The sequence below is a fragment of the Scylla paramamosain genome, chromosome 28 (genome assembly GCF_035594125.1).
Source record: "Scylla paramamosain isolate STU-SP2022 chromosome 28, ASM3559412v1, whole genome shotgun sequence".
NCBI lineage: Eukaryota > Metazoa > Arthropoda > Malacostraca > Decapoda > Portunidae > Scylla > Scylla paramamosain.
Window position 1 is genome coordinate 5,526,013 of NC_087178.1, and position 13,988 is coordinate 5,540,000.

Below are 13,988 nucleotides of genomic sequence, written 5' to 3' on the forward strand. Positions count from 1 at the left end.
AGGCGGAAGGATAGGGAAAAAGGGGCATAATGGACAGGAACGATGGAGGGAGAAAAGGTGAAAGAGTAAGGAAAAGGGTAAAAGGAGGAGGTGAAAGGAGGGATAGGGAGAAAGGGAAAAGGAGAGAAACGAGAGATTAGATAGGTGATAGAAGAGGAAATAGAGAGAAAGGGGGGAGAGAGAGAGAGAGAGAGAGAGAGAGAGAGAGAGAGAGAGAGAGAGAGAGAGAGAGAGAGAGAGAGAGAGAGAGAGAGAGAGAGAGAAATGAAGGAAGGAAAAGAGAAGGATGGAAAGAGAAAGGAAGAGAGGAGAAAGGGAAGAAAAAAAAAACGAGAAAAAAAAACACGAAGAAAGAGCACAAGGAAGAGAGAGAGAGAGAGAGAGAGAGAGAGAGAGAGAGAGAGAGAGAGAGAGAGATAAACATATAGACGGATACAAAGGAGGAAGAGACAAACTAAACCTACACAGATGGATATTTTTCTCACCACCTCCTCTCTCCCTCCCATCTTCCCTCTCTGTCTCTCCTCTTCCACTCTCTTCCCCCTGCTGCCCTCTTCCTGCTGCACGTACACTATTACCACCACCTCGTTCTTCTTCCCGGACGTAACCTGACCTCTGAAATGTCGTGACCCCGCCGCTCGCCTCCAATATGCAGAAGGCCACGCTGTTGACCTTCGCTGACCTTGCGTGTTTTTGGCCAAGCTATACCGATTTGCACGACCTTTAGACTCTCTGACCGGTTTTAGGCTGTGTGTGTGTGTGTGTGTGTGTGTGTGTGTGTGTGTGTGTGTGTGTGTGTGTGTGTGTGTGTGTGTGTGTGTGTGTGTGTGTGTAAAAAAGGCAGGAGGGAAGGTGCCTTTGAGAGAGAGAGAGAGAGAGAGAGAGAGAGAGAGAGAGAGAGAGAGAGAGAGAGAGAGAGAGAGAGAGAGAGAGATTAAAGATGAAATAAAATAGACGAAATAAGAGAAGAGAGGAGAGGTATAAAATATCTGGAAAGAGAAGACATAAGATACGAAAGAAAAGTAAATAGTAGACAAAAGGGGAGATAAGAGAGAATAGGAAATTAAAGGAAAAGAAGGGAGATTATTAAAAGAACAAGACAAGAGGGTGGTAAACGAGTAGGGACGATAACTAAAGAAAAGGAAAACAAAGGAAAGGAGAAAGAAGTAGTAAAATGTTAAAGACGAACAGGAGGAGAAAAGGGTTAAGCGAGCCGGAAGAATAGAAAGAAGCAAGGTAAAAAATGGAAAAGGAAGAGAAAGTAAGAGGGAGAAAACGTAGATAGATAGAGAAGAAAGAAGAAAAGGGACAAATGGGGTTGAAAGTGAAGGAAAATGAGGAAATGAGAGGGAATAAACGAGAATAGAAAGAGGAAAAAGGAGAAAAGGGGCAAACTGAAGGGGAAGGAAAAAGAGGATACGAGAATAGAAAGGAAAAAAAAGGAGAAAAGAGACAAAGAGGAATGAAGAATAGAAAGAGAAGCTAAAAAATGGGAAGTGAAGAGGAAATGAGGGAAACAGTGGGGTTGTTTACTTACCTCGATGCCTCTCATTGGTCCTCGCAGCTCAGGGCAGATGAAGGAGCTGCCAGCGTACGCCCCGTCAACGTGCAGCCACGCTCCGAACTCCTCACACACGGGGCCTGCAAAATACACCGCCGTCAGTAGTAAGCGCAATAACTATAGCATTGACAATTGCGTAGATCAGTAACAACTATCATTAACAACAACCGTTTCTCAATAACATCGCTTCTTAGTGACATCAACAGCCAGTAATAACAGCGTTTATGAATCCTAAGAAGTTTTCTCAATAACAACGTTTCTCAATAACTACGAGTAACAATAACAGTTAGGTATACCAGTAACAACTACAACAAACTACCAATTAATGTACCAGTAACTATTCCCGCGTAGATAGACGAGAGTAAAAGAACACAGAAGTAGGCAAGCAAGGGAAATGCGCTGATAAACAGTGTACGAAAGAAGAATAAGAGAATAAACATCACTAAACAATGAGAGAGAGAGAGAGAGAGAGAGAGAGAAGAGAGAGAGAGAGGAGAGAGAGAGAGAGAGAGAGAGAGAGAGAGAGAGAGAGAGCGAAGAGAGAGAGAGAATCAAAGAGATGCGGAGATGAGTGGAGGCGGAGAGGACAGAATATCACAATGCACACAGGAGATCAAGAAAACACACACACACACACACGCACAGGGAAGCAGATGGGAAAGGATAACTGTCACAATCACAGATGGAAGAGGGAGAAAGAGTATTAGCATCAGCAGTAGTAGGAGGAGGAGTAGGTGGAAGAGGAAGAGGAGGACTTACCAATCTCCGCCAGGTTATCGAATGAGCAACAGGAGGTGGTTCCCAAGGTCGTCTCCACATAGAAGGGCACAAGACCCATTGCTCTGTCCTCCTGCATCACCTGAGGACATGGGCCACCGTCAGGAGAGAGGGAAGGGGGGAAGTGATGACGTAAACACACACACAAACGCACAATAAAAACAACCTCTCCAATAAAAGTAGTTAATGAATTTGATGTTTTCTCAGTTGCATGATAGAAAGAATGAGGTGCGTGGTGGTGGTGGTGGTGGTGGTTGTGGTGTTGGTGGTGGTGGTGGTGGTGGGTGGTGAATGGCAGGTTTTGTTAGATGGACACCTGTTCTCCCTTTCTCCTAATAGCTATCGCGCGATGGAGAGTAGGGAGAAGACAGGAGGAGGAGGAGGAGGAGGAGGAGGAGGAGGAGGTTGGTGGTGTCAGGTAGATGATCAGTCCCTTTAATGTACTTCCTATCTCTCTATTCTTCTTTCTTCCTTCTTTCCCCTTCTTTCCCATCATCTTTTCCTGCCTGCCTTTCTTCCTTCCTTTCCTTCTTCACAATCACCTTGCCTGCCTTCCTTCCATCATTCCTACTTTCTTTCTTCCGCCATTTCCTTCTGCTTTTACCTTCTTGCCTTCCCTTCCTTCCCTTTTCCTCCTTATTTTGCTTTTCTTCCCTGCTCCCATCTTCCCTCTCACTTTCCCCTCTTCCCCACCCGTTTTTTTTTTTTATTTCGTTCCCTTTCCTTTCATCTCCCGCTCGTCCTTCTCTCCGTTTTGGAAAAAGCTTAAAATCTCTCTGTTCAGAAATGACGAGCTAGAGAATTTATCGTATGGTAATTTCTCTCTCCCTCCACCCTCCCTCCCGTCTCCTCATCCCTCTATCCTCCTCCCTCCTTTCCTCCCGCACTTGACAAGTCGAGTTTATACGTAAATAGCTTTGCATTGTGTGGTGGACGAAAGAAGCTGAGAGGAGAGGAGAGGAGGTAGGGAAGAGGGACAGACGGACCGACGGACAAGGGAGAGAAGGCAAGGGAGAAGAGGGAAACTGGAAGCGAGCGTTACAAGTATGAATGAAAAAGAATGGTGAAGATTTGGATATGACACACACACACACACACACACACACACACACACACACACAGAGACACACACACACACACACACACACACACACACACACAAACAAGAGACCGACAGACACGCACACACACCACACACCCACACACATTTCTTCCTTAACTCTTTCGCCTCACGTGTGTTCCGCCCTCTGCCCCCGAACCAAGTATCTCTTCAGCTTCATTGTGAGTGGAAGTGGGGAGTAATTTTGCGGTAGTAAAGGGAGATAGCGGGAGGGAAAGAGCCAATGGAGGAGGAGGAGGAGGAGGAAGAGGAGGAGGAGGAGTCACTGGACGTATCTGAAATTGGTGTGTGTGTGTGTGTGTGTGTGTGTGTGTGTGGTGGTGTGTGTGTTGAGTGTGTGTGTGTGTGTGTGTGTGTGTGTGTGTGTTCCATTCCCACATTTTACAGCTTTCATTCCTTTCACTTATTCGTCTTTCTTTCATTCTATGCATTTATTCATCTTTCTCTTCCACGTCCATCTTTCACATCCTTCGACCTCTTTTCCCTCTACCTTCCTTGGGCTTCCTCTCCCCTCCGCGCCTCACAATTCCTTTTGTACTTTACCAACTCGCCTCTACATAGGTTGACTCCCGCGTCCCTTCTCGTCATACCTGTACGTTTACCCATTCAAACTTTTCCCCAACTTAATATCAGAAGTCGCACTCGTTTCTCTCTCTCTCTCTCTCTCTCTCTCTCTCTCTCTCTCTCTCTCTCTCTCTCTCTCTCTCTCTCTCTCTCTCTCTCTCTCTCTCTCTCTCTCTCTCTCTCTCTCTCTCTCTCTCTCTCTCTCTCTCTCTCTCTCTCTCTCTCTCTCTCTCTCTCTCTCTCTCTCTCTCTCTCTCTCTCTCTCTCTCTCTCTCTCTCTCTCTCTCTCTCTCTCTCTCTCTCTCTCTCTCTCTCTCTTCTGTATCGTCTTTCATTTCTATTCCTTAAAACATTCAAATATTTTTTACTATCAGTTCCTCTAGTCTTCTTATGCTTTTCTATTTTTCTTCATCCTTCTTTATTTCCTATTCCCTTCCCTCATCTCTTTTGTTTAACTGTCTCTCTTTCTCCAATCCTCCTCCTCCTCCTCCTTCCCTCACCATGGTTTCCTTCACTATTCCTCCGCCACCAATCCTCCCTTCTCTTCCCTCATCACAGCTTCTTTCATCATCCCTCCCTCCCTCCCTCCCTCCCTCCGCTATTCTCCTTTCGTTCCCTCACCACAGCTTCCCATCCTGACTCCCCCGCCAGCCTGTGACTTTAACGCTTTCAAGTGGAGGTTTTAAGACAATCCCCTATTTTTTTTAATCCTTTTTTGACCTTTTAGGGACTGGCATCTCAGTGGGCATCTTTTTCATACGTTTCTTGCCCTTGGCCAGTGTCACACCCTTACTTGAAAAATAAATAAAAGCCCATACTTGCTGTAGCGTGGCGCCCCGAAGACTCTGGTTCTCGTCAGGCTCCAGAATCCTCAGTTTGACGAAGGCCATCATGGCGGCCTTCTCGACGCAGCTGTGTGCCTCCTTGCTGCAGTACGCCATCATCTTGGACAGCAGCACGCCCTCCTCCACGAATGGGTGCTGTTTTTTCAGTTGACGAATGGTGTGGGCGCGAGCAGCCAGCATGGACACAAAGACGCACTCTGACGCGGAGCCCTGCAGAAGGCGCGGAAGAATGGGTCTATTAGATTAGTGTTTTTGTGGTGTTAACCCCTTCACTGGTCTGCTCACCCTTTAACACCGGGAACAGTGTGAAAAATGTTAACAAGGACAAACGAAAGAATGCCAACTTAATTTAGTTTCTTCAACACCAGAGACCTATTTAAGAGTTCAACACCAGAGACCTATTTAAGAGAAGTAGAAAAATTAAGTTCTGCAAATTTACAGATAGAGTTATTGGTGTTGATGGTGTGGAATGATTGTGAGTGTCGTAGATGTAATAAGTGCTGAGAATTCCATAAACAGTGTTATTTCTTGGTAGGGGTGTGGCAGAGCTATTAAATATTCTGTAAGGCTGAAGGATGGAAGGATGTGCATGGAAATAAGATTGTATAGGCATATAGAAGACGTGTGTGCTGTGGTGTATCGATTAGTGCGACAATGCTACGTAGGAACAAGGAAGATGCGAAAATGTTTGATTGAAAACCGAAAAGAGAATGGGAAAGAGACAGGTGGGTAGTATGCTAGTGTGAGGAATGTGTAAAGAATATGTGAGGAGGAGGAGGAGGAAGAGGAGGGAGCGTGTCGCGAGGTGAAGATGAAAGTAAGTAAAAAAAAGTAAAAAAATATGAGGAAGAGAAAGGTAAAAGGTATATTGACACAAGAGCAGTAGAGGGAGAGGCGGAGGCGTGAAAAGAAAATGGTTACTGAGGGGGAAAGTAAAGAGATAAGGCGAGAGAGAGAGAGAGAGAGAGAGAGAGAGAGAGAGAGAGAGAGAGAGAGAGAGAGAGAGAGAGAGAGAGAGAGAGAGAGAGAGAGAGAGAGATGAATTGGAAATATGTAGGAAACGATATGTAGGAAACGTCATGTACATATTTCGGCAGAGAGAGAGAGAGAGAGAGAGAGAGAGAGAGAGAGAGAGAGAGAGAGAGAGAGAGAGAGAGAGAGAGAGAGAGAGAGAGAGAGAGAGAGAGAGAGAGAGAGAGAGAGATTCTGTTACCATTTGGAGAGGATGGGCTATCTGATGGTACACATTCTCCCTCTCCGTTCCCGTCTCTCTTTCTTTCTCTGTCTGTCTTTCTATCTCTGAACTTCATTGTTATATCGAGAGAGAGAGAGAGAGAGAGAGAGAGAGAGAGAGAGAGAGAGAGAGAGAGAGAGAGAGAGAGAGAGAGAGAGAGAGAGAGAGAGAGAGAGAGAGAGAGAGATTTCTTTACCTGAATAACTCCTCCTCCTTTACTGTTTTCGCTGAAGGAGAGAAACTGTTCTGGAAGACCGACCATTTTACCTGTTGGAGGCAAAAAATCATAAATAAACACACACACACACACACACACACACACACACACACTGCAGAATTAGGAAAACACCCCAAATTTTATTCACAGAGTTAGTGAAATGTGATAAGCAGTACCCATAGACTTTTCACGGCGAGAAACCGTAGAGTGAATGATGCATGGAACACGATATCCGTAGATTTACTGAAACTTGACAAACTTTACCCGTAGAGTTAATTAAAACGGATGTTCTTCGTGGCTGGTGAACTGGGGAAGGTCGAGGTATGGGAATGGGAAAGGTTTATGATACGAGTACTTACTGGAGGAGGCAGGAACACAAGATAATAGGTGAAACTGGAGAAGTGGTAGTGAGTAGGGGAAAATTAGGTTACGGAGATGTAGATGCCGGAAAGGTTGATAGGTACTGGGAGATTCTTGGGAGGTAAATAGTAGAAATAGAGATGGATACTTGGGGGAGGGATGCGAGAGGAAGTTACCTGGTGAGTCTAGGATAAAATGTTTGGTACTGTGGGAGTTGCTTGTGGGAGAATGGGATGTTTGTAGGTAATGGTGGCGGCTGGGGAGGAAGTCACTTACCCAACCAATCGAGCACTATCGTTTCAAGCTCCGTACAAGCTGGGGAGGCGGCCCAAGAGAAGCCAATGCACCCCAGGCCGTTACCGAGCATCTCACCAAGAAGGCTGGGATAGGAGTCACCAGCGGGGAAGTAAGCGTGGAATCTGGGGTGCTGCCAGTGAGTTACCTATGAGGGAGAGGAAGTATGCGTTAATGGCGTAGGAGGAGCAATATGTGAGGGCAGGTGTGGGTGTTTACAATGGGTGAGAAAATACGTAAAGGGCATAATAGTTGAAGTGTAACAAAGAAAGAAAGAGAGAGAGAGAGAGAGAGAGAGAGAGAGAGAGAGAGAGAGAGAGAGAGAGAGAGAGAGAGAGAGAGAGTCTACACAGTTTCTCATTGATGTTTTTTTCTTTCCCCTACTTTTCCCTCGCAGTCTCGGCAGCGTCGTCGTCCTAATTGAAAATGTCGCTCAGACACCTAAGGATTATTGTTTGTAATAATTTGTGTATTGATTTTTTTTCCCTCTCATGTTTAAGACCCGCATCTGTCTCCTCATTAGTGTGTGTGTGTGTGTGTGTGTGTGTGTGTGTGTGTGTGTGTGTGTGTGTGTGTGTGTGTGTGTGTGTGTGTGTGTGTGTGTGTGTGTAGTTCTCTAGACGACTGTTATTGTCTTAGGTAACTTATCATGTAAGGGAATATTTTAGGCTACTAAAAGTTACTAATGGTACATTTTTCCTGACGAGGGAATAACAGCCTCCCTAGATTTCTCCTAACGAGAGAATAGTTTGGGAATGGTTTAACTTCCTCAAAAGATAAGCTAATAGCGTTATGTATTTCTCCTGACGAAGGAAACAAGTTAACTTTGGTAGAATTGGATGTATGTATTTTTCCTGACGGAGGGATAATTTAGTAGTAGTATAGTAGTAATTTCTCCTGACGAAGGGGTGATTTAACCTTCGAAATGTGGTAGCAATAGACATACTTCTCCTGACGAAGGGAATAATTAACAACGTATTGGTACATCACTCTTTCACTCACTCACCCCGGGCATTATCTTGTCTTCCACGTCCTTCATGATGTCTTCCCATTGCTCGGGTTTCTGGGGCGCCTCGTCTGGCACCAGTCTTCGCAGGTAGCCGGGCTCAATGGCAGGAGTCACGCGTCTCTCTTCAATCGTGTCAAGGTAGTCGGCGATGTAGTCAACCATTTCCTTGCCTCGCTGACGAAACTCCTCCGAATTCATTGTGGCGAGACCTAGAGGGGAGAGAAGGTGGTGAGGTATGGGAGTGTTTAGCAGCGAGGATAGGCGAAGGTGTATGGATTTATAGGGAACGGTAAAGGGTATGGGGATGGTGGATGATGATGGGTGAGGATGGGTGAGGAAGTGTATGGCGATGTATGGATGGGTGGGGAAATGTATGGATGTATGGGGAGGAAAGATGTATGGTAAGGAATGGGGAAGAGAATGGGACGTTTTGTCTGATTGCGAGAACTAATGGGTGTATGGAAAGTCTCAGTCTCTCTCTCTCTCTCTCTCTCTCTCTCTCTCTCTCTCTCTCTCTCTCTCTCTCTCTCTCTCTCTCTCTCTCTCTCTCTCTCTCTCTCTCTCTCTCTCTCTCTCTCTCTCTCTCTCTCTCTCTCTCTCTCTCTCTCTCTCTCTCTCTCTCTCTCTCAGATAGTTTGCATTCCACGGTTCAATGACTCCCCGACCCCCTCCCTCCCTTTCTCCCTGTTATTTTCCCTTCCATCACTCCCTCGTCTGCTACCGCCGTCGCTGTAAAATGAACACAATAGGAGACGAAAGAAAAGAACATGTGTTGGGTGTTATAATTACCCTGCAGAGAGAGAGAGAGAGAGAGAGAGAGAGAGAGAGAGAGAGAGAGAGAGAGAGAGAGAGAGAGAGAGAGAGAGAGAGAGAGAGAGAGAGAGACTAGAAAATCGACAGCAAAACGTATAGATTCTTTATTTATCACTGACTATATTTTCCTTTTTCTCTATCTCGCTTCTTTTTTTTCTCTATCTTGCTTATTCTTTTATTATTATCTTTTCTCTCTTTTTCTCTCTATCTCGCTTATTCTTCTTTTCCTCCTCCTCCTCCTCCTTTTTTCCTTTTCCTTCCTCTCCAGGTTCTCTTATCATCTCTGCTTCTCTCCACGTCACACCACCACCACCACCACCACCACCACCACCACCACCACCACCACCACCACCCTCCCTCCGTCCGTCCCTCCAACCGAGACAATGAGGCGCGTGTTCGGCATTCCCCAGGGCGCTGGAATGCCCGCCACCCTATAAGATATGGCGGGACTCTACTGCCTCCTCATTCCCCGCGACCTCATCAACTCCTCAGACCACGACCCACAAATCTGATGCCCTTTTCAATACCCGCCGTCCTTTTGTCCACCTTCAGTGCTTCTGCAGGAGGCGGCGAAGGTGGTGGTGGTGGTGGGGGATGGGGGTGCTGCGGTGGGTTTGTGTATGTGGGTGTCTGGTTGGTGTGGGTGGGGGTTTGTGGGGGTTGTTGGGGTGGGGTAGGTGTGGGGATGTGCGGGAGGAAGCAAGTGAAGGGAGAAATGGTTTGCTTGTAAGAGAAGGCGTTTTTAGAAGAGTCGAGAAGGGAAAATGAAAAAAGCATTTAATAGATGTCGGATCACACACACACACACACACACACACACACACACACACACACACGATTTTCCTAACGAGTCCTCTTAATAGTTAGTTGGCTGCATGGTGGGCGAGGATGAGGAGGAGGAGGAGGAGGAGAAGACAGTGTTCAGGTCCCCGTTCGAAATCTTTCATCTCCAGTAAATTGATTTTCATTGTGGTAAAACTCGAGGACCTGAATGCTCAACCCCCACACGGAGGCGGCCATCTTGGGGGGCGGGGGAGAGGCAGGGGCGTGGCGGGGGGAGGGGGAGGAAATGGAAGTGGGGACGTGGGAAGGCAGTGTGAGTGGGTGGAGCAAAGACCGCCAAGGGATGGAGGAAGATGTAGGGGCGTGGCGTTGTGTGTGGGCGTGGAGGGGTGGAGCGAAGGAGAAGTAATAGGAGGGAGAGGAAGAGAATGAGGAGGAAAAGAAGGAGAAGGGGGAGAAGTAATTGGAGAAAGAGAAGTAATAGGAGAGAAAGGAGGAGGGGGAGAAGTGATAGGAGGAGGAGGAATGAGGAGAAGTGATAGGAGAAGGAAGAGGAAGAGAAATAATACAAATGATGATATGAGAAGAAGAATAGTGAGAATGGTAGAAGGAAGCTTTAAAATGAGAGAACTTAATAATTTAAAAGGATAGAATAGAAAACAACAAAATAACGAGAGAGAGAGAGAGAGAGAGAGAGAGAGAGAGAGAGAGAGAGAGAGAGAGAGAGAGAGAGAGAGAGAGAGAGAGAGAGAGAAACTGACAAGGAAGAGGATTAAAATAAAAAGGATATTAAGAGGAGGAGGAGGAGGAGGAGGAGGAGGAGGAGGAGGAGGAGGAGGAGGAGGAGGAGGAGGAGGAGGAGGAGGATGGGAACAAAAGGGAGAGGAATCAGGGCACGAGTGGACCGGAATGATGATGGCCTTCTCAAATTAGGAGGCTTACAGGGCACACGTCTTGCTATTTTGTTCTTGTCACTGTCAGTCCGCGGCCCACCACCCAGCACAGCACCGAGCTTACGAGGACCTCGGGGTGACACCAAATACACTGGTAGATGAAATAGACAGAAGAATTGTGCTTTGCTTACGAGAAAAGTTAGTCCGATATACAGGATGTAGGAGGAGTTTTTACGAATATTGCGAGAGGTGAAAGTACAGGTTAATTTAAGTCGGAAATGTTCAATGTACATATGCGTCTTGAGGCGTTGTGTAGCCGTGGTATGAAATTCAAGTGTGGCCTAACAACAGGAACAATGGTCGGCCTGGACGGGTAATCATAGCGGAGGATCACCATTTCGCTTCCCTGGCCGGGCATGCATGGTGCCACGCTGGGTATTGTTTTATTTACCCTTTATTACATCTCTACTGTCATTGTGTAATGTTTATCGGTAATCGGTATCGGTCCGTTGTTGTCACTCGTCTCCATGTGTTACTGTAAAGCTCTAAAACTTGTAGAAGTCATGACAATTATTCACAATTTCAGATCCTCGGGATAGATGATACCCGCCTCGCCCTACCGTTGTATCTGCCGCCAGGCCACATTTGAATGTCGTAACTGCTACAACGTCTCAAAATGCTTATGTGCGTAGAACAGTTTCCACTTCGAATAATCTGTACTTCCATCTATGGCAATATCCGCAGAAACTCGTGCTACACCCTGTACATCGAAGGTTAGTCCTGTTGTAAAGTAAATAAATCGAAAAATGAAGGCTTTATGAATTAAATAAATCGAAAGATAAGGGCTTTAGAACTTAGGCCTCTAAATTATTTAAAAAAAGTTCTCCTTAGGCCTCTAAATTATTAAAAAAAGTCCTCCAAGTTAATAAAAAAAATAATGATAGGTCTAGAAGATAAACCGAAAACTTACGCTTCTTGAAAATTATGCCTATAGAAAATAAATCGAGAAATTACGCCAAATATCCGTCCAGTGAACATTATCGTCCAGTGAACATTATCGTCCAGTGAACATTATCGACACAAATAAGAAAAAAAGTCACGCGTAGCAAACAAAATTTCCCCGATTAACGAAAATCTTTCAACTTGCAACAAAATAATGAACAGTTTAAGAAGTTTGCAGGTTATTCGTTAAGTAAGAATATAACACATTCAATACACATTACTGTTTTATGTAATATTTATTTTCTTTAATTTTCTTCTGTTTTTTTCTTCTATCTCTTTCTGAAATCAATATTACCTTCGTGTGTGTGTGTGTGTGTGTGTGTGTGTGTGTGTGTGTGTGTGTGTGTGTGTGTGTGTGTGTGTGTCCGAACTCGACACTAATACCCAGAGAGAGAGAGAGAGAGAGAGAGAGAGAGAGAGAGAGAGAGAGAGAGAGAGAGAGAGAGAGAGAGAGAGAGTGTTTCGCCAGGTAAACAAGAGCGGGAGACAATAAATAGGACATGTAAAGTGACGGAAATTGCGCTAATTTTCCCGGTGATGGCGAGTGAAAGAGCAAATTTGTATGTGTGTGTGTGTGTGTGTGTGTGTGTGTGTGTGTGTGTGTGTGTGTGTGTGTGTGTGTGTGTGTGTGTGTGTGTGTGTGTGTGTGTGTGTTTTAGGTTTCCCTTCCACTTATCCTTCCCCTCCCTTTCCCCTCTCTCACTCTGCCTCACTCTCCTGTTCTAGATCTTTTCCTTTATTTTTCCTTTCTACTCCACTCAGGATTTCGCGGCCAAAGGTTCAGGGGGCGTAGCATGTAAAGTGAAGGTTTTAAGTTCGATTTAAGTTTGTGGAATCGAGACACGCTTCACTTCACCTTCTTCTTCCTCCTATCAATGTCACTTGCCATCTTACACCTCTCCCTCTTCTCTCCATTCCTTTTCCTTTCCTCCTCTCCTGCCATCTTACACCTCTCCCTCTTCTCTCCATTCCTTTTCCTTTCCTCCTCTCCTCCCTGTCTTTTCCTGGCCTCGTTCATACATTCTTTCCTTTCCCTTTTTCCCTGTTCTCTTCTATCTCTTCAGTAGCTTTCTGTTTCCCGTTTTCTTCATGTCTCACTCCCTCCTCTCCGTTTTATCTTTCCTCACTGTCTGTTTCCTGTCTTGTTCTTTATTTTCTCCCTTTCTATTTCCTGTTTTCCTCCTTTTCTATTTCCTGTCTTCCTCTCTTTCCTCACTGTCTGTTTCCTGTCTTGTTCTTTATTTTCTCCCTTTCTATTTCCTGTTTTCCTCCTTTTCTATTTCCTGTCTTCCTCTCTTTAAGTTATCTTCATTTGTGTTTTCTCTTTTTCCCTGTCTTTCCCAGCCTTTCTTCTTTATCTTTTTCTGTCTTTCCTTGTTCCTAACTCGTCTTCCTGTTCTTTCCAAGTCCCTCTCATCCGTTGCTTCTACTATTTTTATCCCGTCTTTCTTTGTTTTAATTTCTCTCCGTGCTAGCTTCTGTCTTGTGTTATTCGTTTGTTAAGACTTGCGAGTGAAATTGTCTTATTTTTTTTTTTTTTTTAAAGAGAGAGAGAGAGAGAGAGAGAGAGAGAGAGAGAGAGAGAGACAAAAGACAGATGGAGCGGAGAACCGTCTCCTTCACTCCAAGATCGGCCTTTACTCGAGAGACCGCTTCTGTAATGAGTCTGTCACCTCCAGTCTCCCTCCCTTCCCTTCCCTTCCCTTCCCTTCCCCCAACCTTTCGTCGCCTCACCCCCTCGCCCTCTCCGCCTCCCTGCTTCTCTCCCTCTCTTCGTTCTCTATCAAACAGCAGCGTACCGTGGGATAGTTGGGTGGCTTTGAATCTGTGTTTTGAATGGTTCTTTAATTTTCAGGGTCAAGATCAGGATCAAGGTATTGCTGCTCATCATGTTTTGCGTCTCACTCTCGCTCTCTCTCGTCTTGCTGGAAGCTGTTATACTGGCCAGATCCACCTACTTGTTGCTCAGAGAGAGAGAGAGAGAGAGAGAGAGAGAGAGAGAGAGAGAGAGAGAGAGAGAGTGGGTGCGGTGGTGGTGGTGGTAGGAAGAAAATGGATACGAAGAAATGAAAGAAACTAGAGAGAAGAGTGAGGGCGTTCAAACTACTACTACTACTACTACTACTACTACTACTACTACTACCACCACCACCACTACCTCCTCCTCCTCTATCCCAGGAGCGGAAGCTGGAAAACTCCTTCTGTGTGATAAGATTTGTCGTTGTTGAGCCGGAAGACGAAGGAAAACCCATCCGTGAGGAGGAGGAGGAGGAGGAGGAGGAGTTAGGGTCAAGTGGAACAGACTGGTGATGGAGGTTGAAGTCTAGTGGAGGGAAGAAAAGGGGGCGTGTAGGTGGATGGGGGAGAGGGAAGAGCGATGGAGGGGAGAAGAGGGGAGGAAGAGTAGAGGGCGATGAAGGGAGAAGAGAGGAGGGAGAATGCAGAGAGGAGAGATGAATGACCAAGGCGGATGGGAGTATAGTTGTGGAGGGGGGAGGGAGAAGGGAGATGGCGAT

The 13,988-nt window shown here is 45.8% G+C and overlaps 1 protein-coding gene across 2 annotated transcripts in view; it reads right to left on the minus strand.

Moving 5' to 3' along the window:
- The window catches only part of LOC135114778 (aromatic-L-amino-acid decarboxylase-like), a 36,181-nt gene that overhangs the window by 15,430 nt on the left and 6,763 nt on the right, over window positions 1-13,988 (minus strand). For both annotated transcript variants that reach the window (XM_064030847.1, XM_064030848.1), the window contains exons 2-7: window positions 7,979-8,190; window positions 6,955-7,120; window positions 6,298-6,368; window positions 4,841-5,077; window positions 2,321-2,420; window positions 1,538-1,641 (exon numbers count right to left, since the gene is read on the minus strand). In XM_064030847.1, coding sequence (XP_063886917.1) covers window positions 1,538-1,641; window positions 2,321-2,420; window positions 4,841-5,077; window positions 6,298-6,368; window positions 6,955-7,120; window positions 7,979-8,179 — 879 coding nt within the window. In that variant the 5' untranslated portion in view covers window positions 8,180-8,190. The remainder of the gene's footprint in view (window positions 1-1,537; window positions 1,642-2,320; window positions 2,421-4,840; window positions 5,078-6,297; window positions 6,369-6,954; window positions 7,121-7,978; window positions 8,191-13,988) is intronic.